The 26,665-nt window shown below is 57.1% G+C and overlaps 2 protein-coding genes across 10 annotated transcripts in view; one reads left to right on the top strand and one right to left on the bottom strand.

The window, feature by feature from the left end:
• Positions 1-7: 7 nt before the first annotated feature.
• Positions 8-26,665, bottom strand: part of RNF123 (ring finger protein 123) — a 35,426-nt gene continuing 8,768 nt past the window's right edge. For 8 of the 9 annotated variants that reach the window (XM_079935243.1, XM_079935244.1, XM_079935238.1 and 5 more), the window contains 35 exons: positions 23,923-24,011; positions 23,704-23,798; positions 23,232-23,286; positions 23,034-23,119; positions 22,643-22,729; positions 22,344-22,411; positions 22,024-22,149; positions 21,520-21,634; positions 21,332-21,436; positions 20,773-20,898; positions 20,539-20,631; positions 20,394-20,467; positions 19,472-19,589; positions 19,184-19,283; positions 18,911-18,972; positions 18,662-18,733; positions 18,340-18,460; positions 17,665-17,766; positions 16,248-16,354; positions 15,640-15,838; positions 15,135-15,280; positions 14,747-14,830; positions 13,846-13,953; positions 8,781-8,958; positions 7,783-7,857; positions 7,540-7,627; positions 7,363-7,450; positions 7,190-7,274; positions 5,672-5,811; positions 5,380-5,568; positions 5,213-5,288; positions 4,887-4,971; positions 1,039-1,181; positions 580-886; positions 359-496 (listed from right to left, as the gene is read on the bottom strand). In XM_079935243.1, coding sequence (XP_079791369.1) covers positions 376-496; positions 580-886; positions 1,039-1,181; positions 4,887-4,971; positions 5,213-5,288; positions 5,380-5,568; positions 5,672-5,811; positions 7,190-7,274; positions 7,363-7,450; positions 7,540-7,627; positions 7,783-7,857; positions 8,781-8,958; positions 13,846-13,953; positions 14,747-14,830; positions 15,135-15,280; positions 15,640-15,838; positions 16,248-16,354; positions 17,665-17,766; positions 18,340-18,460; positions 18,662-18,733; positions 18,911-18,972; positions 19,184-19,283; positions 19,472-19,589; positions 20,394-20,467; positions 20,539-20,631; positions 20,773-20,898; positions 21,332-21,436; positions 21,520-21,634; positions 22,024-22,149; positions 22,344-22,411; positions 22,643-22,729; positions 23,034-23,119; positions 23,232-23,286; positions 23,704-23,798; positions 23,923-24,011 — 3,913 coding nt within the window. In that variant the 3' untranslated portion in view covers positions 359-375. Of the gene's footprint in view, positions 497-579; positions 887-1,038; positions 1,182-4,886; positions 4,972-5,212; positions 5,289-5,379; positions 5,569-5,671; positions 5,812-7,189; positions 7,275-7,362; positions 7,451-7,539; positions 7,628-7,782; positions 7,858-8,780; positions 8,959-13,845; positions 13,954-14,746; positions 14,831-15,134; positions 15,281-15,639; positions 15,839-16,247; positions 16,355-17,664; positions 17,767-18,339; positions 18,461-18,661; positions 18,734-18,910; positions 18,973-19,183; positions 19,284-19,471; positions 19,590-20,393; positions 20,468-20,538; positions 20,632-20,772; positions 20,899-21,331; positions 21,437-21,519; positions 21,635-22,023; positions 22,150-22,343; positions 22,412-22,642; positions 22,730-23,033; positions 23,120-23,231; positions 23,287-23,703; positions 23,799-23,922; positions 24,012-26,665 lie in introns of all 9 variants that reach the window. The other variant, XM_079935245.1, reaches the window with a different exon arrangement.
• On the top strand, positions 1,198-4,868 carry AMIGO3 (adhesion molecule with Ig like domain 3). Its single transcript, XM_079935251.1, has one exon. The coding sequence runs from the start codon at positions 2,015-2,017 to the stop codon at positions 3,542-3,544; it is 1,530 nt and encodes a 509-aa protein (XP_079791377.1). The 5' UTR covers positions 1,198-2,014; the 3' UTR covers positions 3,545-4,868.

The following is a 26,665-nucleotide window of genomic DNA, read 5'->3' as shown; positions in this document are numbered from 1 at the left end:
TGGCTGAGCCCCCATTTCCCCACTGGCAAGGGGATCACTGGCTCGACACATCAGGAGGCCCTGGACTCATTGCCATCTGACTGGGGAGGATTGGACAAGGTTGAAGCCATCGGACACCCGCCTTCTCCTGTGGACATAATCTGGCAAGATCCTTGCTGGGCATACCCCACAAAGCCCACTCCCTCAAGATGGGCTGGGCCAGGACTGTATGGAATAATAATTTAATGCTCACTGTGGCCCTGACTGAAAGTCAAGCTCAGGCACAAATAGGGCATGGTGGGGGGCCGTGGGGGACAGGGCAAGGGGCTCATAAATAGGGCCCAGCCTGGGTTTGAGTTTAAGGGTAGAGGTTCCTGCTGTGTGGGCCAGGTAGGCCTAGGCAGCCGAGGAAGTGGCACTTGCACTGGCTGCCTTGTCCCAGTCCTCTACAGACATGATGGTGGCTTTGCAGAAGAAGCAATCCTTGTTGTTCATCAGGTGCTGGTTGATGCAGGCTCTACAACAGGGGAGGGCATAAAGATGGCCTGTGTATCCCTGCTGTTCCCCACCCAGCCCCTTGTGCCCGTGCAGCCCACTTACTTGCAGGACTTGTGGCCACAGGGCTGGAACACAGCAGAAATGGGGTGAGCATAGCAGATGGGGCAGAGGTCTTCCTCACTGGTGGGCTGCAGGGAGCAGAGTGCAGGGTGGGCTGGGGTCGGGTGCCCAGACAAGTTGGGTGTACAGTACGCACACAGCTGTGGTGACGTGTACTGGGGTTGTGTGGACCCGTATGCTGTGGCCCCACTCACCAGGGAGGCAGCTGCTGCCTGGGCAGATGCAGAGGTCAGGTGTGCCAACATCTGTTCCACCTGGGCCAGTTCCTCAACACTGATGTAATCTGTGTCTGGCGGGTGGTAGGAGGTGTCAGGCCAAATGTGGCCCTAGAACCCAGTGCCTCTTGAGTACTCACTGCCTGGGAATTTGCTCCTCTTAAGACTACTAACCTGGCCCAGCCCCAAATCCCTCTCTTCCCTGACCCACCCCCAGCCTACTCACAGCTCTGTAGGGAGAAGCGCTTCTGGTCAGGGGCAGGCAGGGCAGTGCCAGGGGTAGGGGGCTCTGGCTGCCCCAAGAGATAGCATATGGAGCGGAGCTGGAAGCAGGGATCAGCCAGGAGCACTGATGTGGCTCTCTCTGTCCTAGGTGGGAGAGGGTACAAGGGTAGTCAGAAGCTGGGCCTGTCTGAAATCAGTATCTGTTCGGGCGGGTGGGGGTGGAAAGTCCAGCCTATTTGCATTATTGCCTGGTTCATTCCACCCAGTCTCCCTGCTTCTCTCCAGTCCTCCCAGTAAAGTCCTAGATCCCAGTAAGGACCCACATTGTCGGGTACCAGTTTAAGGGAGCACCACCAGAAGATAATGGAAGTCCACCTGCCCCTTCATTTACGTTAACCCTTAAAAGGAAACAGCTGCCCAATCATATACGTTAACCCTTCAAAGAAAACACCTGCCCCCTCATAAACGTTAACCCTTAAAAGGAAACACAACACAAGAAGCTTAAAGGCATGCTTCCCAGGGTTCCGGGAGACGGGCCCTCTGGAAAGCCGCCAGCCAAGCTCAGGCTAGGGTATTGTGGCCCAACTCGCTCACCCTCTGGCGGCCACGCGGGGGCCTATGAACGCCGGGGGACGCGGCTACCCCGCCCCTCCAATGGGAGCCAATGGGAGCCTGAGGCCCCGCCCCCGAGAAATCGCCTCCCGGAGAGTATTTAGAAGCTGAGTGCTCAGAAAGGCACTCAGGAGAGAGCTGGGGAAGCCTGAGAAGGGAGTGCTGAGCAGAGCGTGGCCCCAACTCAACCCAAAATCTGGAGCCGGGCAGCTGGAGCGGTCGGCCTTGCGGGACGGAGCCCGCATACTGTCTCGCTGGCCACTGGCCATTTAGCGCCCCGCACTTCTAGCCGGATGTGAAGTGGGTGAGTCTCGGAGCTGCGCCCCGCACCAAGCTGCCCTGTCCCACCCCTGGCAGCCGCCGCCATGGCCCGGCTGGTGCTGCAGGGCACACTGCTGTGCATGCTGCGTGTCGGATTAATGAGCACCCTGGACTCCGAGGGCTTCCTGTCCCCTGCGCCTCATAACTGTCCCTACAAATGTGTCTGCGCTGCCGACCTCCTGAGCTGCGCCGGCCTGGGGCTGCAGGATGTGCCGGGCGCGTTACCAGCTGCAGCTGCAGACCTCGACCTGAGCCACAATGCGCTGCAGCGCCTGCGCCCCGGCTGGTTGGCGCCCCTCTCCCGGCTCCGCGCCCTGCGTTTAAATCACAACGAGCTGGATACGCTAGGTCCGGGAGTTTTCACCAATGCCAGCGGCCTGCGGCTGCTCGATTTATCATCTAACGCCCTGCGGGCCCTGGGCCGCCACGACCTCGACGGCCTGGGGGAGCTCAAGATGCTGCTTCTGTTCAATAACCGCCTGGCACACTTAGACGAGCAGGCCTTCCACGGCCTGGGCGCGCTCAGTCGTCTCTACCTGGGCTGCAATGAACTTGCGTCCTTCTCTTTCAATCACCTGCACGGCCTGGGCACGACCCACCTACGTACTCTGGATCTCTCCTCCAACCACCTAGGACGCATCCCTGTACCTGACCTGGCTTCACTGCCAGCCTTTCTCAAGAACGGCCTTTACTTGCACAACAACCCATTACCCTGTGACTGCCGTCTCTACCATCTGCTGCAACGCTGGCACCAGCGGGGGCTCAGCGCTGTGAGCGACTTCGCGGGCGAGTACACATGCCTGGCCTTCAAGGTACCCACCTCCCGCGTGCGCTTCTTTGAGCACAGCCGTGTCTTTGAGAACTGCTCAGCTGCCCTGGCTCGGGGCCTAGAGCAGCCTGAAGAACAGCTGCATGTGCAGGTGGGGCAGTCCCTGAGGCTACACTGCAACACCAGCGCCCCAGCCGTGCACATTGCCTGGGTCTCGCCGCAGCATGAGCTGCTTGTGGCACCAGGGTCTCGCAACGGCAGCATCGCAGTGCGGGCTGATGGCAGCCTGGCCATCAGCAACGTGCAGCCATGGCACGAGGGTGTCTTTGTGTGCCTGGCTACTGGACCCCACCTGCATCACAACCAGACACACGAGTACAACGTAAGTGTGCACTTTCCACACCCTGAGCCTGACACTTTCAACACGGGCTTCACCACGCTGCTGGGCTGCGCCGTGGGCCTGGTGCTCGTGCTGCTCTACCTGTTCACGCCACCCTGCCCCGGCTGCCGCAGCTGCTACCATCACACCTGCTGCTGCCGCCGCTGGCCCCGAACACCCAGCCCACTCCAGGAGCTGAGCGCACAGTCCTCAGTGCTCAGCACCACGCCGCCCGACGCACCGAGACGCAAGGCCAGTGTCCACAAGCACGTGGTCTTTCTGGAACCTGGCAGGAGAAGCCTCAATGGTCGTGTGCAGCTAGCGGTAGCTGAAGACTTTGATCTCCACAATCCCTTGGGCCTGCGGCTCAAGGCTGGCTCTGAGTCCACTAGCTCCACAGGCTCTGAGGGTCTGGTGATGACCTAGGCTGCCCAGGGGCCCCACCAAGGCCACTGCCTGCCCACTGCTTGCCCTGCTCCCCGCTGCTGCCCAGAGAAGTGCCAGATGCTGGTGGGAAGCACTGGGCTTGGTCCTCCAGCCTCCTGTGTGGGCCTCGACATAAACCACAGCAACACCACTCACTGGTAGAGGGGCTGAAGTCCCCAACTCTCTCCTGCTTCTCCCCAGCAACACAGGACCAAAACATCCCAGGACCTAGCAGGGCCTACCTGTGCCCACATGAGGATTGGAACCGAGGGCCATCTGGAAGAGCCCTTGCATTAGAGCCCCAGGTTCACCCGCAGGGGCTAAGGCAGCCATCAAGGAGAGTCGTGGTGAAGAATTGAAGCATGACCACCTTCTGCTTCCCAAGGGGACAGGAGTGGCCCACAGGGGAAAAGGAGGAAGACTTCAAAGGAAGACTGAGTCCCCACCCCGAGGGTGGGAAGAGGAATTACAAGCCCTCCCTCTGGTGAAATGTGACTCCCCACGCACCAACATTCAAGCTACTTGAAGCTTCATGAGTCCATGCAGTCTGGTGAGAAGGCAACCAGCAGGCAAGGCTCCTCAAGAGACCTCCAGGGGCATCACTGGCACTCTGAGGGCAGAGCCTCTCCCATGGGCTCACAAGACAATGGTAAGGGGCACCAATGACCTGTTCCCCCAGCTTTTCAGCAGTAAAAAGCCTGCTGAGCATGGCTAAGATGGGAGGGCTGAGCCGGAACTTGCTGTCTCCCAAGGGCAGAATCCTCTTAAGGGCTGGCACTGGTATCAGCCTAATGGCTGAAGCAGTGCCCTGGCTTCATATGCATCTCACCACTCCCACGGCAGGGAGGCAGGGAAGCGGGGACTGGGAACCCCTCCTGAGTGAGGGCTGAGCTGGGGGGCCCACAAGTGTCCTGGATCCAGCTATCATGGAATTTCTTAATAAAGGTAGTACATGCTCGTCGTTGGAGCCTTCACAGACACAGATGGCAGTATGTGTGCTCAGCTCTTAACCCCAGCAAGTGTGTCCCTGGATATCACAGGATGGCACCCCGCCCTTAGCACAGTCTTAGTTCCCCTGCCCCTGCCTGAGGCACAGCCACAGCCAGCGGCTCTGCCCATGGGCCAGGGCACCCTGCTCTGTGGAGCTCCTGGATTCTCCTACTTTAGGCTGCTGCTGCTGCTGCTGCCGCCACCTACTCAGTTCATACCTCACTACCTTCCTTCCAGCTCCAGACCTGACGCTGAAGTCCATGTGAGAGATGAGCTTTGGAAGGCCCTGCCCAGCCCCCTCCCCATCAGACAAGCCCAGCACCCACAGGGGACCCCAGCCCCTAACACTCACCCTGAGGCTGGGCCGTGCACCAGGAGTCGTACCAGGATGCCTGTCACTGCCACCAGAATAGGGTAGTGGTCCACACTCTCCAGGCCTAAGGGAAAGGGAAGGAAGGGGATGAGCTACCCAAGTGGTCCCGCTGCAGGGGCTCCATCCCTGCCCAGCTGACATCATCGTCATTCACACTTCCCACCCTCCTCCCCACAGAAGGCTGAGCTAGGCTGGGGGTGCCAAGCCAGGCTGTCCCAGTGCAGAATGTAGAATCAGGCAGCACTGCTCCTGGCAGAGGAACCAAGGCCTGTGGTGTGTTGGGTACAGGGCTTCTAGGTCCTCACCAGGCAGCCGCAGGGTGACCACGCGGTCAAACAGGTTCCTCTCAGCTGTCACCCGGTTCAGCACCTGGTTCAGCAGCTGTGAGGGCAGGAGCACATTGGTGCATGGGTGGGCTCACACCACTGGGGTGTCCCCAGGGTCCCAACCACCCTTGCCCAGATGGACATACCTGTGCGAGACGCCGCAGCAGCATCTCAGAGGTAGGCTGGGCCCAGTCGAGGAATATCTCAGGCACCAGCGTGATGGTCATCTCCAAGACACGCAGCAGGCTGACCGAGAGGTCAAAGCAGGTGGCACATACCTTGAGCTGCCGGCTGTCCACAAAGTTCCGCTCCAGGCGTTCAGCAGCCTGCTGGATCTGAGCCACCAACGTGGGGGCAGCAGTCAGTGGTCTGGCCACACTGCAGATTGTGCCTCATCCTCTGCAACCCCCTGGCCCACAAGGTCCCTCCGTGACCCACCTCCTGGATCATGCCGATAAACTCAGAGAAGGCCCAGTTGAGCTGGTTGAGGACGCTGTTGAGGAAGCTGGGTGCCACGTCAGGACCCTCCCGCAACAGGTCTGCCATGTGCTGCTGCAGCAGGGTGGAGGGGCAGGGCTCTGTGGGGACATCGGGAGGGGCATCATCGGGACTCCAGTCAGCGGCCCCTGCCCGTCTGCCTCTGTCCTCACTCACAGGCCGTTGGTGTAAGGGCAGAAAGACAGCTCCCTGGGAACTTGAAGGGAGCTTGAAGGCAGGTCTTGAAGGCAGGGGGACAGGGTGCAGTGCTGCCTGGGGGTCAGGGCTAAATCTGTCCCCTCCCTCTGCTGGGCCAACCACAGGCTGCGGTTGTTCCCAATGCCTCCCCCACCCCCAGTTCTAGAACCGCCCCCAAGCCCCAGCCTGATCCCCAGAAAGTTCTCAGTCACATGCCCTTCAGGAAGGGCTAGACCTAGACGGGGCAACCTAGACCCCTCTTCACTCGTATCAAGGCCATTTCTCCCAAGAGCCTCCTCTGAGCCCTGCCATCCTCCACTGTCCTCTGCTGCCCTTGGCCTGGCCTTAGCATACGGCTGAGGTGGTGGGCGCCAAGTCTGGGCTGACAGGCAGCAGTAACCAGAGCCCTCAGCCACACCGGGCTAGGCATACCTCCCCCCCCTGCAAATCAATAGTTCCTACAGCAGCAGGATGCATATCTGGCCCCACTGCTGTTCTCCACTTGCAGCTCAGGTCCACCCTGGAGGCAGGACCAAGGCAACTGGCAAGGACTTGCTGTGTGACTCTGCACAAGGAACTTGGCCTCTGGGGACCCCTTTAGGCCCAAACACTCCCACAAGGGCAGAAACATACCACATGGGCTAAAGAGAGCCACTGTGTGGGGTGAGTACAGCATGTGGCAGGCAGATTCTGCAAGCAAGACAGCCCAAGACCCTGGGCTGGGCCCAGTGAAGGTCCTCAGGCTCACAGGGCTTTGCTGGACCATAGGCCCAGGACAGAAAATGCAGACTTTGCTCCCAACCAAAGGCCACTTCCTCCAGGAAGCCCCATGGACACCCTTTGGGGCCCTGGCCAACCCTTAGTCTGTGCCCCTGCCTTGACTCAGGTATCCAGGGTCTGGCACCAGCTAGTGAAAGTAAAGGGGCAGAAGGACATGGTGTTGGGACAAGGCTGGAGGTCAGGGAGCTGGTTCAGAGGGCAAGGGATAGGGTCATCACTTTGCATAAGCTGCCAGCAGCCTGGGAAGATGCTGCCCCTTTTCACTGTGACACATGCAGACCGTTCAGGACCAAAGGGCACACATGGGACTGGAGAGCAAGACTCAAGAGCACCAGAGGGTCCTTAGACTGGGAGGAAGCAGGGAAATGGAGACCCCAGGGGATACACAGGGGGTTTGGGGCCCAACACGAGTCCAGGACTGAGGCTGGAAGAAGTGGGAAAGTCTGCGAGAACGCAAGAGCAGCGGGTGAGGGCCCCCGCCTGCCAAACCTGGATACTCACTCTGGAGGCTGGGCAAATTGGCATCCTCAGGTTTGGTTTTCAGCAGGTGTGGCAGCCGTGTATAGCGGTACCCGAACCCACAGCCCTGGGGGTGGAGTTGGCGGGAGGTCAGTGGGGCAGGGCAACCCCTCCCTCCAGCCAGCCATAGCCACCTCCTCTCCAGCCAGGCTTACCCTCCAGAGCCGCACCAGGATCCAGTTGGTCTGGGCCCAGGGCCGCTGCTCATAGGGAGCCAGGAGACTCCTCACCATGGCGATACGCCTGTGAGAGCAATGGGTGGTAGGCACGGGGTGACGCTAGTGCTGTGCAGGGCAGAGTGCGTGCCCCCCTGCCCCTGGGCCCCCACTCACTGCTCCTCAGGGATCCGCTCCACGGCCCGCAGAGAGTTTGGGTAGCACACGTAGCTGGCCAGGGCCTGCATCAGCGAGTCACGGATATCTGCTGGGACAGGTCATGCCTCAGCAGGTGCCTGGCATGAGCCCTGGTGCCCATGCCTCATACCCACCTGGCTGGCATTGTGCGCAGAGAATAGCCAGCCAGAGGTACCATCCCGTCCGTCCCCGTCTCCCCCAGCCCTCTGTCGGGCACCTCACCAGTGCCCACGATGCGTGTGTCGGCAAAGTGTTTGGCAAGGATGGCAGCCAGACGGGTCAGGGTCTCTTCATAGCCTGCAGGGTTGGGTAGTAGGATGAGCTGATCGGGAGTGCGAACTCCAGAGGCAGGCACACCCCTTGGTGGGTGGGCTTGGGTAGTGGGCTCCAGAGCTAGCTCCAAGGGCTAGTCTGGGCCCAAGCTGACATCGGGGGACTTTAGGCAGGGCATTCACTAACAGTTGGTAAGAGTTGAAGGCACAGACTCATTGTGGGCGTTGGGCGGGTCCCAGCAGGAGGTTAGGTCCTGACAAAGAGTCCTCCTGCCTGGGCTCAAACCCATCTCAGCACACACACTGGAGGGCTCAGCAAAGTCCCCTGGGCACCCACAGCCCCACCTCTGAGGACAAAGCCTGCACTGAGGCCTAGGGCAGGGCAAGGGGACAGGCCAGGAGCGTAAAAGCCCACAGCCTAGTCCAGATATAAACTGCCAAGCCCAGCCTGGAATCAGTGGTCTGCAAGAAGCCCAGACTCCTATGTGGCCACCAGCAGGGCCCCCCTACTCCTTGCTGTGATCTGCAAAGACAAGCCACTCTGCCCCTGCATGGGATGCCACACCCCATGGCCAGCGCCAGGGCAGCAGGGTAAGAGGCCAGCTGGCTCCTGGGCCACAGAAGCACCAAGAAGGAAGTGAAAGCCGGGGTGGGGTGGGGCGGGGCAGGGTGGGTGGGGTAGGGGTGATCCCCACACCCTGTACTCCATTTCGTCTGTTTCCCTCCTAACACCAGGGAGGAGCTGTTGGTTCTATGGCTGCTGGTACTAGGACAGGGCTCTCCACCATGTGGGACTTTTGCAAATGCTTGTGTGATGCTGGGCAGAGCCTCACCTCCTCCCCACGTGGGATGTGTGAGGCTGGGCCACGAGGGCTCAGAACAGGGCTTCTAGGGCTCACTCCAGAGGCCCCCTTTTCTGTCCCCTCCCAGGCTGAATGGCCCCATCACCTGGGAGCTCCTCCATGCTGTGCACAGGGCCAAAGTAATTCTTGAGAGCACTGTAGCTGTTGATGGCCACACTCAGGTAGAATTCGGGCATGAAGGCAAAGAGAGGACCTGTGCGGTCTCCATGCTCGATGGTCCGCAGGCAGACACGCAGCAGCCAGTAGATGTCCTGCATCTTCTCCTGTGGGAGGCACACAGGGTGTTGCTGGGCTGTTCATGGGAGGGGTCACAGGGGGTGTGGCCCGGTCTGGAGATTAGGAAAGGCCTCCCAGGAACATGACATGAGAACTGGATTCCAGGAAGTGGGAGCAGTGGCTCAGGTAGGAGCAATCAAGCACTGTACTGGGCAGGCAAGACAGGCCACCAGCCTGGATAGGGCAGCACTACAACCCCAACCAGAATCCTGGGTTGCAATTTTTTAAGGTACAGAAGGTGTTAAGCGAGAGGGTGCCATGTGACCAGAAGCCTGTGTTGGAACACTGCCCAGAGCAGAAGGGGCTGCAGGGACAAGTGGGGACAAGGCAGTGAGGAAGCTACAGCCTTGGCTAGGCCCAAGACAGCAAAGGGACTGGATGGCCAGGCATGCGGATGCACCGATTGGCTGTGAGGGCAAGGGAATGGTCGCAACAAGAACAGGGCCCACATTTCTGTGCGTAATGGAGCCTCCATGGAGGCTGGAAGTCCTGGGGGAGAAGCAGGCCTGGTGAAGGGCAGAGGGGATGTGGCTTAGGACATGTGGAGCATGAGGTGCCCAGCGATGCCCCCAAAGAGTTGGTGTTAAGGAGGCAGGCAGAAAATGAGTCTGGAGCTCAGAGGAGAAGGTGGTGTGAAGGTCAAAGGCAGCATGACTGCTGGTGGAACAGAGGCCACGGAAAGCAGACAAAACCTGCCAAGGGCCCAGTTCCCCACAGTATGGTTTCCAGATAGTCTATCCCACAAAAGGGGCCAGGAGGGGTCACCAACCAGAGTGAGGCCCTAGGCCCCAGTCCAGACCCATAGCACCACATCTCCTGGAGTGGAGCCAGAGCAGCTGCACTTTCCACCAGCTCTCTGATGTGCTCTCAAAGCTGAGAGCCCGAGAAGATGTAAGCAAGAAGTCAGAGGGTGGCCCTAGGCCTGGAAGTACACACGGACAGGGAGGCCTACAGGAGCTGGCGTCACCGAAGGCCAGAGAAGACCGAGTCTGAGGAAAGGATGGCAATGGCACCGACGCGGCCAAGGGGGCCACTGTAATGGGAGAGGAGATGTGTCCACAAAGGGAGGGGGGGAGCTTGACAGACACCTTGCAAGGCTATTTCAGAAAAGTGGAGGAGCCTGATCTGGGCAAAGAGTGAAGAGAAGATGAGGAAGCCAAGACACAGAGAAGGAAGGAGAGAGCGGTAGTGTAAGCAGATGTACAGTGAGAGAAAGGCATCACGGGCCTTTTCCTTTAGTAATGGGAGAAGCTGAAGGAGCAGGAGGCAAGAGGGTAAGCATTGCAAATGTAGAAGAAAAAAAAAGGCAGTTCAACATAATAAAGGCTGTATTATGAAAAGTCCATAGCTCACATCATACTCAACGGTGAAAGAATGACAGGCTTTCCCCTAAGATCAAGAACAAGACAAGGTGTCTGCTTTTGCCACTTCTGTTCAACATAGTATTGGGAGTTCTAGCCAGAATTAGGCCAGAAAAAGAAGTAAAAGCCATCTACGTTAGAAAGGAGGGAGTATGGGACTTCCCTGGTGGTCCAGTGGTTAAGACTCCACGCTCCCAATGCAGGGGGCCTGGGTTCGATCCCTGGTCAAGGAACTAGATCCCACATGCATGCCACAACTAAGAGTCTGCATGCTGCAACTAAAGAGCCTGCATGCCGCAATGAAGATCTTGCATGCTGCAACTAAGACCCGGCACAGTCAAATAAATAAATAAATATATATATATATACACATATATATATATATTTTTTTTAAAGGAGAGAGTAAAATTATCTCTGTTTGCAGATGACATGATCTTATATGTAGAAAACCCTAAAGATTCCACCAAAAAACTATTAGAATTAATAAACGAGTTCAGGAAATTTGCAGGATACAAAATCGACACACAAAAATCAATTGTGTTTCTATACACAAGCAAGGAACAATCCAAAAAGGAAATTGAGAAAATAATTCTATTTACATTAGAATCAAAATTAATTAAACAGGTGTAAATTTAGCCAAGGAAGTGAAACACTTGAAACACTGAAAACTATGAAATGTCACTCAAAGAAATTTTAAAAGGTACAAACAAATGGAAAGACATCCCACGTTCATGGACTGGAAGACTTAATATCGTCAGATGTCAATACTACCCAAAGCAATCTACAGTTTTAATGCAATTCCTATAAAAGTCCCAATGGATTTTTTTTTTTTGCAGACATAGAAAAAACTATTCTAAAATTCCTTTCGAATCTCAAGGGACCCCAAATAGCCAAAACAATCTTGAAATAGAACAAAGCTGCAGATCTCACACTTCCTGATTGCAAAACTTATTGTGAAGCTACAATAATCAAAACACTATGGTAGGGCTTCCCTGGTGGTGCAGTGGTTGAGAGTCCGCCTGCCAATGCAGGGGACATGGGTTCGGGTCCTGGTCCGGGAAGATCCCACATGCTGCCCGCATGCAGCAACCAAGACCCAACACAACCAAAAATAATAAAATAAATTAAAAAAAAAAAAAACAGTGTGGTACTGGCATAAACATAGACATACAGACCAATGGAATAGAGAGCCCCCCACCCCCAAACCCTCACATATATGGTCAAATGATTTTTGACAAGGGTGCCAAGACCATTCAATGGGGAAAGGACAGTCTTTTCAATAAACAGTGCTGGGAACACTGGATATCCACATACAAAAGAATGAAGTTGGACCATTATCTCACATCATATACAAAAATTACCTTAAAATGGGTCACTGACCTAAACTTAAGAGCTAAAAACTCTTAGAAGAAAACATAGTGGAAAACCTTCACGACCTTGGATTTGATAATGATTTCTTGGATATCACAACAAAAGCATAGGCAAGAAAAGAAAAAAATAGATAAATTAGACTTCATCAAAATTAAAAAATGTGCATCAAAGGACACAATCAAAAGAGAAAATGGGAGAAAATATTTATAAATCATAATCTGCTAAAGGGTTGGTACCCAGGATATATAAAGAACTCCTACAAATCAAAAACAGAAAAACAATCTGATTTAAAAATGGGCAAAAGGATTGAATAGACATTTCTCCAAAGAAGGATATACAAATGGACAATAATTACATGAAAAGATGCTCAACATCACTAATCACTAGGGAAATGCAAATCAAAACCACAATGAAATACCACTTTACACAGATTAGGATTACTATTAATAAAAAAAAATTTCTGAGAAACAAGTGTTGGCAAGGATAGGCAGAAATCAGAACCCTGTGCCCTGCTAGTGGGAATGGTGCAACCACTATGAAAAACAATATGGCAGTTTCTCAAAAAAATTAAAAATAGAATTACTATATGATCCAGCAATTTTGCTTCTGGGTATATACCCAAAATAATTAAAAAACAGGATCTTGAAAAAGTATTTGCACACCCATGTTCGTAGCTGCATTATTCACAATAGCCAAAAGGTGGAAGCAACTCAAATGTCCATAGATGGATTAACAGATAAATAAAATGTGGTATATACACACAATGGAATATTATTCAGCCTTAAAAAGGAAAGAAATCCTAACACATGCTACAACATAGATGAACCATGAGACCATTATGCTAGGTGAAATAAGCCAGTGACAAAAATTCCACTTATATGAGGTACTAGAGCAGTCAAATTCACAGAGACAGAAAGTAGAACAGTGGTTGTCGGGGACTGAAGTGAAGGGGGGAATGGGAATTAGTGGATATAAGTTTCAGTTTGGGGAGATGAAAAGAGTTCTGGAGACTGGTTGCACAGCAATAAATATACTTAACACTGCTGAACTGTACATTTAAAATGATTAAGATGATAAGTTACATATTGTATTTTACCGCAACTTTTTAAAATGGTTAAGATGGTAAACTTTATGTTGTGTATATTTTATCACAATTTAAAAAGAAGGTACAAAGATGGGAGGGTGAGGTTCCTAAGAAGACAGTGTGGGAGGGGATGGCAAGATCGCCTAGGGAGGTGGACAGGCATGAAATCCTGGTGGTGGGATGACAGTGACCATCTTTGTGGGGCTGGAGCAAGGTGGTCTGTGGCAAGAGAGAACAGAGGGGTAAAAGGCAGAGGTGGTTTGGGTTGGGGAGGAGTCACCAGAAGAAAGAGCAGTATAGACAGGGATACCAAGCGCCTTGATCACCCAGTTATGGGGGAGGGGCACGCCCAAGAAGGTGAACAGATGCCCTACATGGGCACCTGGGGAGCATCCCAAGGCACTCACTTGTGGAGGGGGAGACGTCAGGGAAGGTGGGGAGGTAAAACAAGTGCGGCGGGTCCGGGGCCTGGGGTGGCGGGAGTCAAAACATGGTCGCTGCGGGAGTGCACCGTCTGTCCGTCTACCCCGGGAGGACAGGGACTCAGCTTTCTGGTTCACTACTGAGTGTCCCCAGTGTCAGGATGGCACCTGGCATCCTCCAGGCTCTGGGCATGTTAATAAATGAACGAGTGAGTGAATGAGTGAGAAGAGAACAAGCCAGTGGCCTCGAGTGGGAGGGGAGTCAGAGAGAAGCAGATGCAGATGCAGGGTGAGGCTTGGGAGAGGTCACAGAGCCCCTGATGCGCTGGGAGAGGAGCAGGGGCAGCGGACAGTGGGAGGCAGGTAGAGACAGGCTGTTCCTTGAATGGAGGGTTATGAGCTGCATGGGGAAGTGGGGTCTACAAATGGCATCTACTTAAGTTCATGGGGCATGAAAAGTTCAGGGGATGTGGCACTAGGTGGGGAGGGAGGATGAGAAGCGGGGAGGGGGCACGTGTGTGCCAGAGGCCCAGGAAGGCAGGGAGCACTGAGGGGCTGGCACAACCCTGCCCAATCAGTGACTAGTCCGGGGGCTTGGGGAGGGCAGCAGCTGCTGGCCTAGGCCACACCGCTCACCTGGGAGTAAACGGTGGCATGGACCCAGGCAAGACGGCGACTTAGGTGATCCAGCTTTTCTGAGAAAACCTTCTGGCTCTTCGTCAACTCTGCAAGGATGTCCTTCCTCTGCCACCCAAGGAGAAGGGAGGAGAGGACAATCAGGACATGGCCCCGTGCCCAGACCCACGCAGCCTAGCAGGGGCCCCACTGGTGCCCGGGGCAGGCAAAGGGTTGGGCGGACCCAGCTCCACTGTTCAAAACCCTCCTCAGCCTCTGACCTGCTGGTGAGCCTGAGCAAGACAGGGCCACAGGTGCCCCTCAGAATGTGGAAGTGAGACGCAGCTGAGGGCATGTGAGATGAGCCCCTGGCTGGGATATCCCAGGGACTCCACGCTAGAACTGCAGCTCCGGCAGCTGCTTTTGCCCTGGACAAGCGCAGGGTTCTGTAGACAGGTGGGAGCCAGGGGCTGCCAGGAAAGCCCAGACTGGGCATTCTTGGCTCTGTTCCCCAGGCCAGAGAGCTACAGCAGAGGGGCTCCAGGGGAGGGAAGGAGGAAGGGAGGGAGGCCCTGCTTCCTGCTGACTCTGCAAGTGGCCGAGGAAGTACTCAGGGTCGAATCCATAATTGATGAGGAGAGTGGGTGTGCGTCAGCACTTAGTGGCCAGGGTGGGGGCACCCTGGCACAGGCCATGGCTGGCTGACGGGGCTCAGGCCGTGCCTAGCCCTGGTGCCAGCCCCACTCTCACTGATGTGGTCTGCCCGGGGCGGGGGTGGGGAAGAGGAGAACTGCTGGGCAACCCCAGAGGCAGGGGCAGGATAGCAGCTTTCCCTCATGGGCTTCCCTGGGGAACCCCAGCGAGCAAGCTGCCCTCTTTAATGCCCTGCCCTCCCAAAGACCCACCTGCCCATCCACCTTACCCGCTTGGGGCACCGGCGGAGCTTGTCCTCTGTGTCCCTCAGAGCCATCGCATACTCATTGACATCATCGGACACTCCCACCATCTAGAGCACCAGACACCACATCCAGGGTGACCCTTGGGCACTTCGCACAGGTTTCTCCACACCCAGTCTGGACCCCAGCCCTGCCAAACCCTTAACCTTAGGCCCAGGACAGCCCCCTCCCACAGAAGTCAACGAGGTCAGGCCCAAACGGCACTGGCAGAAACTAGTCTTGCTGTGGCATATGCTAACGTGCACAGTCACGCCCAGGCACCCCTGGAGACACGTGGGCACGTGTGGGTGCACACACACATGCATCCAAACACCCAGAACCACATAACATGCGCATGGACCAGTGGTGTGAGACCTTGCCCAGCTGCTGGTGAACGCTGAGATTATACATCATGATGGCACCGTCCAGGACTTCCAGCAGGGAGTTCTCGGTGAGGGGCTGCTCAGGCTCCTCGGGGGGCCGCCCCACCAGCAGGCCCTCATTCCACTGGCTACCCTCGACTAGGGAGTAGGGAAGGACAGGGTCAGGGTCAGGGTCGGAGCCATTCCAGTTCTCTTTTAAGCCTATGGAGCCAGGATGGGCCTTATAGGAGGAGAAGGAGGCCCTCTCCCCCTGCCTGGGCCCAAGGAGGGACCTGCAGGGAGAACGTGTGGGCCGGGGCAGGGAAGGTGCTGCATTCCAGGACCTATTTCTGTAGCATCAATTTCCTGCCCTCAGAGTGCACTTCCCACACCCCTGACATACTGCCAGGCCACAGGACCAGGAGGGAATGGGGTGTATTTGGCTTTGCCCCGGGGGAGTGTTGTACAGGAGAGAAGGATCCTTCAGCGCGCCACGCCTGGCCCTGTCTGGCACCTACTGTCCTCACGGGTCCTCTGCTCCGCGCTCAGTGTGCGGACCTTCACTTTCTCTGAGGTGCTCAGAGGCCGCCGTGGGGTCATCAGGCTCACAGCTGCTGTGCTGAGGAAGCGGTTGGCTCGGCCCAGGGTTGGAGAACTGAGCCAGCTGGGCCGAGGCAGGGGCAGCGCACCCCCCATGGCCAGGGCCTGCATGGGGCGCTGTGGTGGAGAGAGGAGGCCAGACGCCACTCAGCAATCCCAGGACCCGGGCCCACTTATGGCTCCCTTGATATGTGAGGCTGGGGAACGGGACAGCGAGAGGGCACCGGCTGGCTGGGCAGGAGGCCCCGCAGGGCCCCATTCACCACTGCGCCTGCGCCTCACCCTCCACCTGCTCCAACCCAGCCTTCACTCTGCATCCCAAGGCCCTGTGTCTCGTAGGGGCTCAGCAGCAGGAGGCATGCCCCACCACACCCGTCAGTTCATGCCTCCACCTACAGCAAGGGAACCTGCCTGGGGACAAGCTCCTTGCCTGCATGGAGGGGGAGGTGGCCCCGTGTGACACCCCTGCCCTTATGATAGAGGGACAGCCCAACACAAAGCCCCCTGCCTGCCCCTACCGCGGCACCTGGGCCGCAGCCGGGGCTGGCTCCTCATCCTCATCCAGGTCATCCATGGTGGCCGCCTGGAGCTCCAGTGGGTCGATCAGGATATTGGCCTTAGAGGCAAGGTCATCTAGGAGGAATGACAAGAGGGCTCTCAGACCAGTGGAGGGCAGAGGGGTCATAGGTGGCACCACTGAGGACAGTGAGAGGGCAGGAGGCCCCGCAGGGCCCCATTCACCACTGCGCCTGTGCTTCACCCTCCACCTGCTCCAACCCAGCCTTCACTCTGCATCCCAAGGCCCTGTGTCTTGTAGGGCGAGTCATGCTGAGAGGCAGAAGGCTCTCCCCACCACGACCCCATCACTCCCTGTCTTTATCTGCATGACCTCACTCTCTCCAGGGCCCTACTTCTCTGACTGCTCCGTTGCTTTCTTCCTTGTCCTGCCCCACAAAGGGAAATCCAGAGCTGCCCAGGGCTCTCCTTGCCTCACTCTGCACACTCCCCAGGGGGTCCGGTCCTCACCGCAGGCTTGTCCCCACCTCTACGCTGACAGCTGGACACACCACCGCTTCCTCCAGCCCAGGCCTTCATCCTGGCTGCATCATTGGGCACCTCAAACATACTAAACTGTCCTCTCCTGCAGCTCCTCTTCCTGATGGTGCCTCCTCCCCACAGCCTCTGGCAAGAAGCCTGGGGTCATCCTTGTCCCCTCCCCTTTACCCTCCCCGCCTCCTCTGTTGCCTGGACAACTGGCTTCCTTGTCTCCTTTCTTGGCCCTTGCACTCTACCCTCCACACTGTAGCAGCCAGAGGGAGCTTCTTACAACACAGACCCCCCAACCTCGCACCCTTGCTTCAGGACCTTCCAAAGCTACCACTGTCCCTGGAAGGAGCCTACAGCCGCTTTGTGGCCCACAAGGCCCTCAGACTCTGCCCTTCAGACTCCCTGGCCTCATTTCCCATCACTCCCTGCCTCTCATTTTCCTCTCTAGCACGCCAGCTGCCTTCTCTCTCCAGGCCATGCTGGGCCGTTGCTGGCATCCCTGCCACCGCTCACACTGTGCTCTCAGCCCTTTGCACTGGAGACATTTGTGCTCATCCTTGAAAGTAGTTCAGGCAGCAAATGCGAGCCCCCCCCCCGGCCCCCGCCCCCCCAACAACTCCCTCACCAAGATCCCATGGTTCCCTCCTCCATCAGCACACTGCCCCCTATTCCATCACAGGGCTCCCAGACCTCCTCTGGGGTGGATGTGCAAGGGAAGGAAGGAATAGTTGGACACAAGATCGGGGCAGAGGAGGCCCATCAGCATCTCCCTGCAGAGCAGGTGGAGTGACTTGGGCGCCCTCTGGTGGGCACAGCGCAGCTCAGCACTCAAGGCCGAGCTGGCTCAGGAACCACCCCCCCATCCTGCCCTGCTAACTGCCCAAGCCTGCGCGCACCTTTGAGGGTCTTCCGAAGGTGCGAGAGGAGGCCTCCAAGGCGCTGCAGGTCGAAGTAGTCCACCTTGCCATTATAGAAGACCTGGGGCGGGATGTAGGCCTCTGCGAGGAGTTGGGAGGCCGGGCCAGCAGTCAGAGCCCAGCAGGACCCCTGGCCTAGGCCACCTACCTGACCAGGCTTCCCCTACCACCCCGCCCTCTACCATTTCAGGTCAGTTCCAGCAACGGCACAACTTGGGATGAAGGGGGCATTCTTGGCTGCTGGTCACCCAGGTGAGAATCAGAGAGGGCCCTGACCCAGCCCTATGGGAGATTGCCCAATGCAGGCTGCTTCCACTGACCCCTGGGGACTCCGTCCCACACAAACACAGGGCCCCCAGCACCTCAGAGCCCACCCAAGGCGTCCCCGACAAAGGACTGCACAGAGGGCTAGTGGGCAAGGACTGAGGAACAGGGCCCATAGAGGACAGGAACCCAGGGGACCATCAGAGCAAACACGGGCTCACCGTCCAAGTGCAAGGCCTCCGCGCCCAGTGGGTAGGACTCAATTAGGCAGGAGGCCTGGGACAGCTCCCCCCAGCCCTGCCCTCAGCTATCACTCCACACCAACATTAGGGGCTGCCCTGGGGCTGGCTCTGCCCAGCGTCTACAACTCGAGGCCCTGGCCACACTCACCGTCACTGAAGGTAGCGCATGGATTCGAAGCCTTGTATTCGTCCCAGTAGTAACGCAGGGCCGAGATCAAGCGGTGTAAGAAGCAGACCATGTACTCGGGGGGGCAGAGCATGGGCATGTTCTGCAGGCACAGGTGTAAGACATGCATTTGTGCAGCCCGGAGGCCAGCCCACTCCTCATCCAAGGCCCTGCCCCAGGACCCTGGGCTGAGCAGAGAGGGTAGGGCGGCAGGCGGGGAGGAAATGCAGAAGTGCCAGAATTACAGGTGCAAATGCTGCGACAAAGCCAGGGGGCCATGGTGGGCTGGCCTGGGGATACCTACCCCCCGGCTGCTGGCATTCTCCTGCAGAAACTTTCGGAACTTGGTCAGGAAGATGTACCTAGAAGCTTCGCCCTTCGGGGGAAGGAAAGCCAAGGCTGTGATGAGCTGAGGATCCTGGCCCCGAACCGGACTCAACTTAGCCTGCACCCTGCCACAAGAGCCTGACCCAGCCCTGCCCTCTGGGTCTCCAGGCCCGGTCTGATACCCCTCCTGGCCAGGGACCCACACAGGGGTCTGGGAATCACTTACCCCGTTGTCATCTTGATTGTTCAACAGCAGCTTCAGGATCTGGACCTGTAGTTCTTCCACCACTGGGGGTGGGGTGGGGAACAGGACAGCCTTCCTCAGGCAGGGCCTTGCCCTCAGGCTCCCGGGGACCGGCAGGGGGAGCAGGTTTGGACTGAGGCTCCACCACCAGGGATCCCCAAGTCCAACCTAAGCATGGTCACTACCAAGTGCCCCCAAGTACACAGGCACAGAAATCCTCCACCCCCTACCCAGTGCCTGAGGAACGGGGCTGACCTTCGATGCGCTTCTTGAGCCTTTGGCAGCCCCGTTCATAGGCACGCCGCCGGAGCCGCTCCTCGGAGGTTTCGTCCTTCACCTCCTTACTGTCTTTGCCCTGGGCAGGGGCGGGGCAGGGGAGGGGGGTGAAAGATGGCAAGGCTCACCCTGGTCTACTTCAGACAAAAGACCCCCTACTCCCACCCCCAGCCCAGGAAGGGGCCTCGCGTGCCATGTACAGGTGGCTCAGACACCCCGGGTCAGCCCTCACTGTGACCACCGCCCACCCAAGTCAGGGCTGCCCACCTCCCTGCTGGAGCGGTGGGGCCACCAGGTGGTGGGGATGAGCTCCTGTAGGCCAGCCTCCTCCACACGCAGGGGGCTCTTGATGTAAAAGAAGACAACGGACCGGAGCACGTCGAAGCTGGTGGTCGTTAAGGCAGAGCTCCGCTCACCACAAGGTGCCCCGTACACCCTCATGAGCCCTCCCGAAACTTACCCACCTCCGGATATGCCCACCACAGCTCTCCCAGTCCTCAGGGTGCCATCGCTGCTGTGTGCCTGTCACCACTGACTGTGAGCCCAGAGAAACAGCTGTGGCTGTCAAACCCACCAAGCCCAATTCCAAGCAAGGGCACGATGAAGACTTGTCACAGGAACAGATGACAATGGGACAGCTGGAGAAAGGGCCTGGCAGCCTCTCTATTTGTTTCTGCCTCCTAGAGGCTGAGGACCCCACAGAGAGAAGACAGCTACTAGCACAGGTTTCCCAGCCAGGGGCCTGAAGCTATGCTCTCTCTCCTGCACCTGCAGTTCTCAACGTTATAGGGAAACAGGAGGAGCTGACTCCTTCGAGAAGATTTCATAGGAACCCCCGCCATGGAGCACAGATAGAAGTGCAGTGCTTTGGCTGAAGAGGGCAGGCGCTGATGGCTCCCCCCTGCCCCCCACCCTCCACCTCTGGGTGGCCCAAGAGCCTGCAGGCATCTGGAAATCCCTGCTCAGGCCAGCCAGCCAGCCAGCCTGGATCCTTTGCTCTACCCTCTCTGCTCTGTAGAGAAAGTGCTGGGAAGGCTGGGTCCTGGAACAAGGACTCACACGCTGGGTGGCTCTGGTCTTCCTGAGCCTCCGTGGGGAACCCTGGGCAGAGGCACACCACCCTCCCTGGTTTCTGCTGACCCCAGAGGGCACCGCATGTCTGGCCTGCCTAGTAGCAAGGAGAGGATACAGGACGTGGCTAAGCAGAAACTTGCGGGACTTCTCATGACTGAGGATGGCAATGGTGAGCCGCAGGTAGCGGATCTGTGGGGAGAGGGTGCTCAGAGTGGGCAGGTGAGGCCCAGGGGGCTCAGGGCCAGGGCAGGAGCTCCTACCTGCAGGCCCAGGTCAGGGACGATGGGCGAGAACCGGTACAGCCGCAACAGGGACATCATCAACTGCTTGAGGCAATCTTGCATCTCATAGTCCTGGAAGAGGGAGGTGAGGTTGCACAGCTACCCGCTGAGGGCAGGCCCCGGGACAGCCATCTATGCGGCCTTCTCCAACACCCTCCCTGTACTCAGTGGAGCCTGACATCCTGGCCTGAGGGCTGATATCCGGCGCCTCACCTCCATGAAGAGCCACAGGAGATCCAGGACCTGATGCACCACAGACTGCGCCTGTGCGGGGGTGCCCGCCTCCACGACACCCAGCAGGAAGCTCATGAGCACGGCCTCCACCAGGTACACCTTGCGCTGCACCAAGGGCGGGTGCCAGTGAGGTGGCAGCCTCCTGCCCCACTCAGGGCCCCCCTGCCCTGGCACGTGGCCAAGGCCACAGATGGACTCTTGGTCCCCGTCAAGCAACCCCAAGTCATGGATGAGCCCTTCTGGGGTCTGATGGAGACACAGGAAATGCTGCTACCCAACAACGCCTCTGGGGCTCTGCACATTCCATTCCCTTGGACTGTGATGTCACCACCCCTCGATCTTCTTTCTAGGAAGCCCCCTGATACCCTCAGCTGGAAGTGTCTCCTCCTCACCCAGTGACATCCTTGGGGTTTAAGGGCTCTGGTCACAGGGGCCCCTGACAGGTGATGCTGCTGGACCTCATGCACCTCAGCATCCCAGCCCTCAGCAGGGGTGTTTCTATCATGGCCCGCCTCTCCCCTCCCTAATGTCCCCTCACCAGGAGCGGTGCGAAGCGATGGAAGATGTGAGCCAGTGTGAGGAGGACGGTGGGCTGGCCCTGCAACTGCCACTCAGAGCTTTCCTTCTCCACCAGCCGCCCTTGCTGTGTGGGCGGGGAGGAAGGGACTGTGAGAGGCAGAGGGCTGTAGAAAGCCCCCAGCATACCCGGCCCAGACGCTGGCTCACCACGGGGTCCAGCTCCACGCTCAGCACTGCCTGGAAGCAGCCCAGCAACTCCTGTGCCCGAACCAGGTCGGCGCTTGGTGGGTCCTGCAGGGGCCGGTAGCCCACCACTGGGTAGGTGCCACAGAGTTAAGCCAGCAACACCTGATCTGTGGCTCAGAATACCTACCCCCTCCCACTGAGACCCCTGCAGAAGGGCCTGGGCTCCAGGGCAGGGCTGAGAGGTCAGATTGCCTGGTTTGCATCACAACCCTCCCGTTTCTCTGTGAAGCAAAACTTCTCTTGCCACTTTATGCTCTTCACCTGTTCAGTGGAGACAGCAATGGTACCCACCTAACAAGGTTGCTGCAAGCATTGTCCTCAGCACCCACCTCAGCTGTACCCTACTCACTCTTCCCGGCAGCAGGGCCTGCCACCAGCCCGCAGAGCTCCTGGAGCAGGGAGACCCCCATCCTGGCTTCCTCAAGAGCATCCAAGCAGCCCACAGCCTTCTTCACAAAAGGATATCGCAGGGGACGGCTGCCGAAGTTGAAGGCCACAGACTCCTTGAAGGAGAGGCTGATGGCTGGGAAGTAGGCCATGCCCAGGCCCCTGGATAAGTTCTCAAAGGCAGTGCCCAGAGACACACCATTCCTGGAGCAGAAGGGAGGGTCCATGAGCCAGTGCTAAGAAGGATGTGGCTGAAATGGACCAGTGAGCAGGCCTCTGTGGGGGCTGCCCACCCTCAGGCTACCAAAGCCAGCCTGGCCCCTTACAGGGCCTGGAACACGAGGGCAGACTGGGGATGCCCCAGAGGCCAGGCCTGTGAATAGAGGCAGGAGACTCACAGGCAGAAGGACAGCGTGCCTTCATCCAGGTCGATCAGGCAGCTCACAATGTCCCCCGCTGCCCACGCCTGCCAGGGGAGGAAGACTTACAGATGTGCAGAAGCCCAGCAGCCTGCCCACTCTGCCCCCCTCCAGCTGTGTCTCCACTGCCACCCAGGGGAGACTGGCCACAAGGACAGAGGACCTCAGTCCCTGCCCTCCCCCTGGTGCCCTACATTCCCTCAGCGCTGCCCAGTGGCCCCCACCAAGCTGTGGGGATGGACATGGGCCAGTTGGGCTGCAGGGGGCCCGGGCCTCACCTTCCCGTAGTTCGTCGTGGTCACGTTCCACTTGCGCACCCGGTTGCCATCGTAGGCATAGGAGTTGTGTGTATCTCCAACCCCCTCCTAGGGAGGAACTGTCTGTGAGGTCTGGGGGAGGTGGGGAGGGGCAGGGCCAGAGCCCACCAGCCACCAGCCTTGGACCCACGTGGCTCTACAGAATGGGGCTGATGCTCTGAGGGAAGGAGTGAGGGCTGTTTCGGGGCTGGATTGCCCTGGGATGGGGTGGGACACATTATGTCTCCTCCAGAGGGAAGTCCAGATTAGGGTGCTGAGCAGACCCTATGTGGGTTGGGGGTTTGCCTGAGCCCTGATGAGGCCTGCTGCCAAGAGAAGGTCTCCCTGGGAGGGGTCCCTCTCCCACATGTACCTCCTGATTGAAGCGGCAGTTGATCGTGCACCAGCCAATCTGCATGAGCCCCTGGGAGGAGATGAGCACCTCGTAGACCCATTTCCCTGGAAAAAGTCACGTCAAACCCAGCAGGGAAACAAAGACTGCCTCCTGCCTCTGGCCCGGGCCCTCAAACTTCCTCCCAACTCCCTGGGCCACAGCAGAGCATGGTCTCACCTTTGTACACACATGTGGTAGAGCGGATAGTACCAAAGTTGCTGTGTCCAATCACCTGAGTGGAGAGCAGGGGTGGTGAACCTCCTCCCGGGCATACGGGGTGCCACCCCAAGGGAGAACGACCCCACTCCAACTCGGCTCGCCTTGGTGGCGACGCCTGTCGTGGCCAACACTGTCCTGTGCCTGAACAGGGTGGAAGGGGCTAGACCCACGTCAGCAGGGATTTGGGGCCGGGAGCATGATAGGAGGGGCTCATGGCTATGCTGGGAAGGCCTTGGGGCTGGGGTCACACCAAGAGGGTTTCAGGGCTATGTCAGGAGGGTTTGGGAGCTGGGGACTCAATAGTCCACATCAGGAGGGGTCTGTGGCTGCAGCCCCATCAAGAAAGGTCGAGACCAGGGCCACATCAGGAGGAGCTTGGGGCTGTCAGGAGGGGCTTGGATCTGGGACCCCACGCCTTGCCCTCGCTCACCCCCAAGAGGTCATCATCCACCAGAAGAAGCCCTTCGAAGCCACCCGTGTGGTCCAGGACCACAGTGGACGGGCCAAGCCGCCCTTCAACCTTTCCTGGAAAGGAGAGAAGAGGGTGTGGGGTTGGGCCAGGCACAGGGCCTGACAGATGCAGAGAGGGTACTGAGCCCCCCAGGCCCAGCCCTGGCTCCCCAGTCCCATTCCTGAGGCTGTCACCGACCCTGGCTCTCCTCCTCCTCCTCCGCCTCCTCGTCCACATGTAACAACTGGTCCAGGTGCTCTGGCAGGTTCTGGAAGTTCAGGAGTTTCCTGGGGAGAGCAAGAGGCTGCGAGGGTCCCAAAAGTCCTTGAAACCAGCCAGATGACGCTAAATCCCTCTCCCAGTCCCTTTCTCCTGAGCTTAGGAGGGTGGCTGCCCAGACTCCAGAAAAAGGGCTGTACCAGTCCCAGATTCTGGCATGCTGGGGGTCAGAAGACTAGATTATCCACTAAATTTGGTGCACCTCAAGACTGTTTAAAAAAAAAAAAAAAAAAGAAGGAAGAACTCTTTCTAAACCTTAATCCTCTCATCTGTATAAATGGAACAAGAGCTGTATCTCAGAGATGCTGTGAAGATTCCTAGGAATAATGCGCCCTCCGTAGCCCATAACCTCCCCACTCTTGGAGGTGGCTTGTTGATTATGCCTGGGCAAGGAAGGCTGGGAGCAGTGCTGATCCCCAAGATGGTCAGTACCAAGATCAGCTAGTCCAGTCCTTGACCCCAGGTCTGTGGTCCCAGCCAGGGAAGCCTGTGTGTTGAATGAGACATGTCCTGGGAGGATAAAGGGCTCAGCCCTCTTAGCTTCTGGCTGGCTCTGTCCTGGACCCACCTGTAGAGGAGAGTAGAGCACACAGCCTGCCTATCTGTCAGCTGCCCCAGCCAAAGGGCCTAGGAAAATCTGCCTGAGTGGCCCCCTCATCCTCCCAGCACACATGCCCAGAGGAGAAAGAGCTCTAACACTGGCCAGCTAGGTCCTGAGTTCAGTTGCTAAGAATAGCAGGGAATGAGGTGGTGCTGACTAGCAGGGCTCAAAGAGCAGAGGCCTGACGCCCATCTGGATCCAGCCCACAGACTGCTGGCACCTGCTCTTCTAACTCTAATCCCAGTTCCCACCCCACTCATCCCCCTAGAGAGTAGGCTCTGGAAGGGCACGTAGATGGGCCAAAGCACTGACTCTCTGGCAAGGTAGCTTCAACCCAGGCCCAGGGGCCACATGTTCCCACACTGTGAGCTACAACTGACCTTGAGCTACAGGAGGTGGAGATCCATGAAGCCTCCTCCCTACTCCTACTGAGCCCCAGGCCAAGGCGAGCAGGCAGCCGTGCAATGGGGTGCCTCGCCAGTAACATGGAAGGCTGTAGCCAACCCTGTCTCTCAACACCCCAATGCGCCCAGAGATCAAGCAGGCTTCTGCAACAGAATTTCTGACAGGCCCACACCTGGGAGGGCTGCTCTAGTCCTGTGCCTGCTCTTAAGAGCAGCTTCGGGTGGCCAACCTGACACTCAGCCTCAGTGAACGCCTGCAACATTGCCCATTTGGCCAACCCCAGCACTTGCCTACCCTTTCTGGATTGCCCAGGTTCCAGCCCAGAGTTCTGCATCCACACAACCACTGACTAACGGCTCTGCCACCTGCTCTCCCTCCTGGCAGCCACGGCACCAGTGGCAGCAGGATCATTTCTGGTATCACATGAGGTAGGGATCAGATGGCCCTGGGAACAGGCCAGGGCTGGGGTTGGGGTGGAGGTGGGCAGCAGCCCTCCACAAGTAGAAACCCTTTGGTCACCACAGCTGCTTAAATGGAACAGGCAACGATGCTGCCCTTTGGGTCTGCCCAGCGAGCAGAGACTGTGAAAGACAGAATAGCCCTGGCTGGCAAGGGGGCTGAGACATGGGGACACCCATGCCTCACTGCAGGGAGAAAGAATGTACAGGCCGGGACTTCCCAGGTGGCGCAGTGGTTAAGAATCCACCTGCCAATGCAGGGGACATGGGTTCGAGCCCTGGTCTGGGAAGATCCCACATGCCGCGGAGCAACTAAGCCCGTGCGCCACAACTACTGAGCCTGCACTCTAGAACCATCGAGCCACAACTACTGAGCCCGCGAGCCACAACTACTGAAGCCTGCATGCCTAGAGCCCATGCTCCGCAACAAGAGAAGCCACCGCAATGAGAAACCCATGCACCACAACAGAGTAGCCCCCACTCGCCACAACTAGAGAAAGCCCGTGCACAGCAACAAAGACCCAATGCAGCCAAGAATAGATAAATAAATAAAAATAAAAATATAAATTTATTTTTAAAAAAAAGAATGTACAGAACCCTTTGAAGAAGAAATTCAGCAACAGTCCTAAAAGTGATTGCAATTCAAATACTCTAGCCTTGTGATTCCAACCCTGGGCGTCTATGCAGCACTGTTTACAAAAACAAAAGCCCCTCTAAACTAGGGCAGTGATCAGGCAGATTCCTGGACCTAAAAGATGCCCACCGAGATCAATCTGTAGTGTAGAAAAACATTCAGGAATAACATCTGATGACAAAAATAGGATTTAAACTATACACTTTTGGAGGTGTGGGATATGTTCATGGCACTGCTGGTTTCACAGGTTATCCATGTTAAAATTTACTAGATTGTATGTTTTAAATACATGTAGTTTACCGTATGTTAATTATTCCTCAATAACTTTAAAAAAGCTGACAGTGACAAAAATCTAAAACAAATTTTCCACACAGCATAACCCAAACTACATACATCGTGAGGTAAAGAAAACAAAAAGGAATCACACTCAAATGGTTATATTAGAATAAGAAGATGACAGTTGCTTTTTCTTCTTCTATGTAAGTTTCTGCTAAAGGGCACTCGTAACTTTTTTTTCTTTTTTTTTTTGCCGTGTCAAGTGGCTTACGGGATTTTAGTTCCCCG

This window comes from Stenella coeruleoalba (genome assembly GCF_951394435.1).
Source record: "Stenella coeruleoalba genome assembly, chromosome: 10".
In the NCBI taxonomy this organism is placed as follows: Eukaryota; Metazoa; Chordata; class Mammalia; order Artiodactyla; family Delphinidae; genus Stenella; species Stenella coeruleoalba.
This window is presented reverse-complemented; position numbering and strand designations above follow the sequence as displayed.

Excerpts from the sequence above, each read along its gene's own strand:
- AMIGO3 (XM_079935251.1), top strand. The coding sequence starts at position 2,015 with ATGGCCCGGCTGGTGCTGCAGGGCACACTGCTGTGCATGCTGCGTGTC.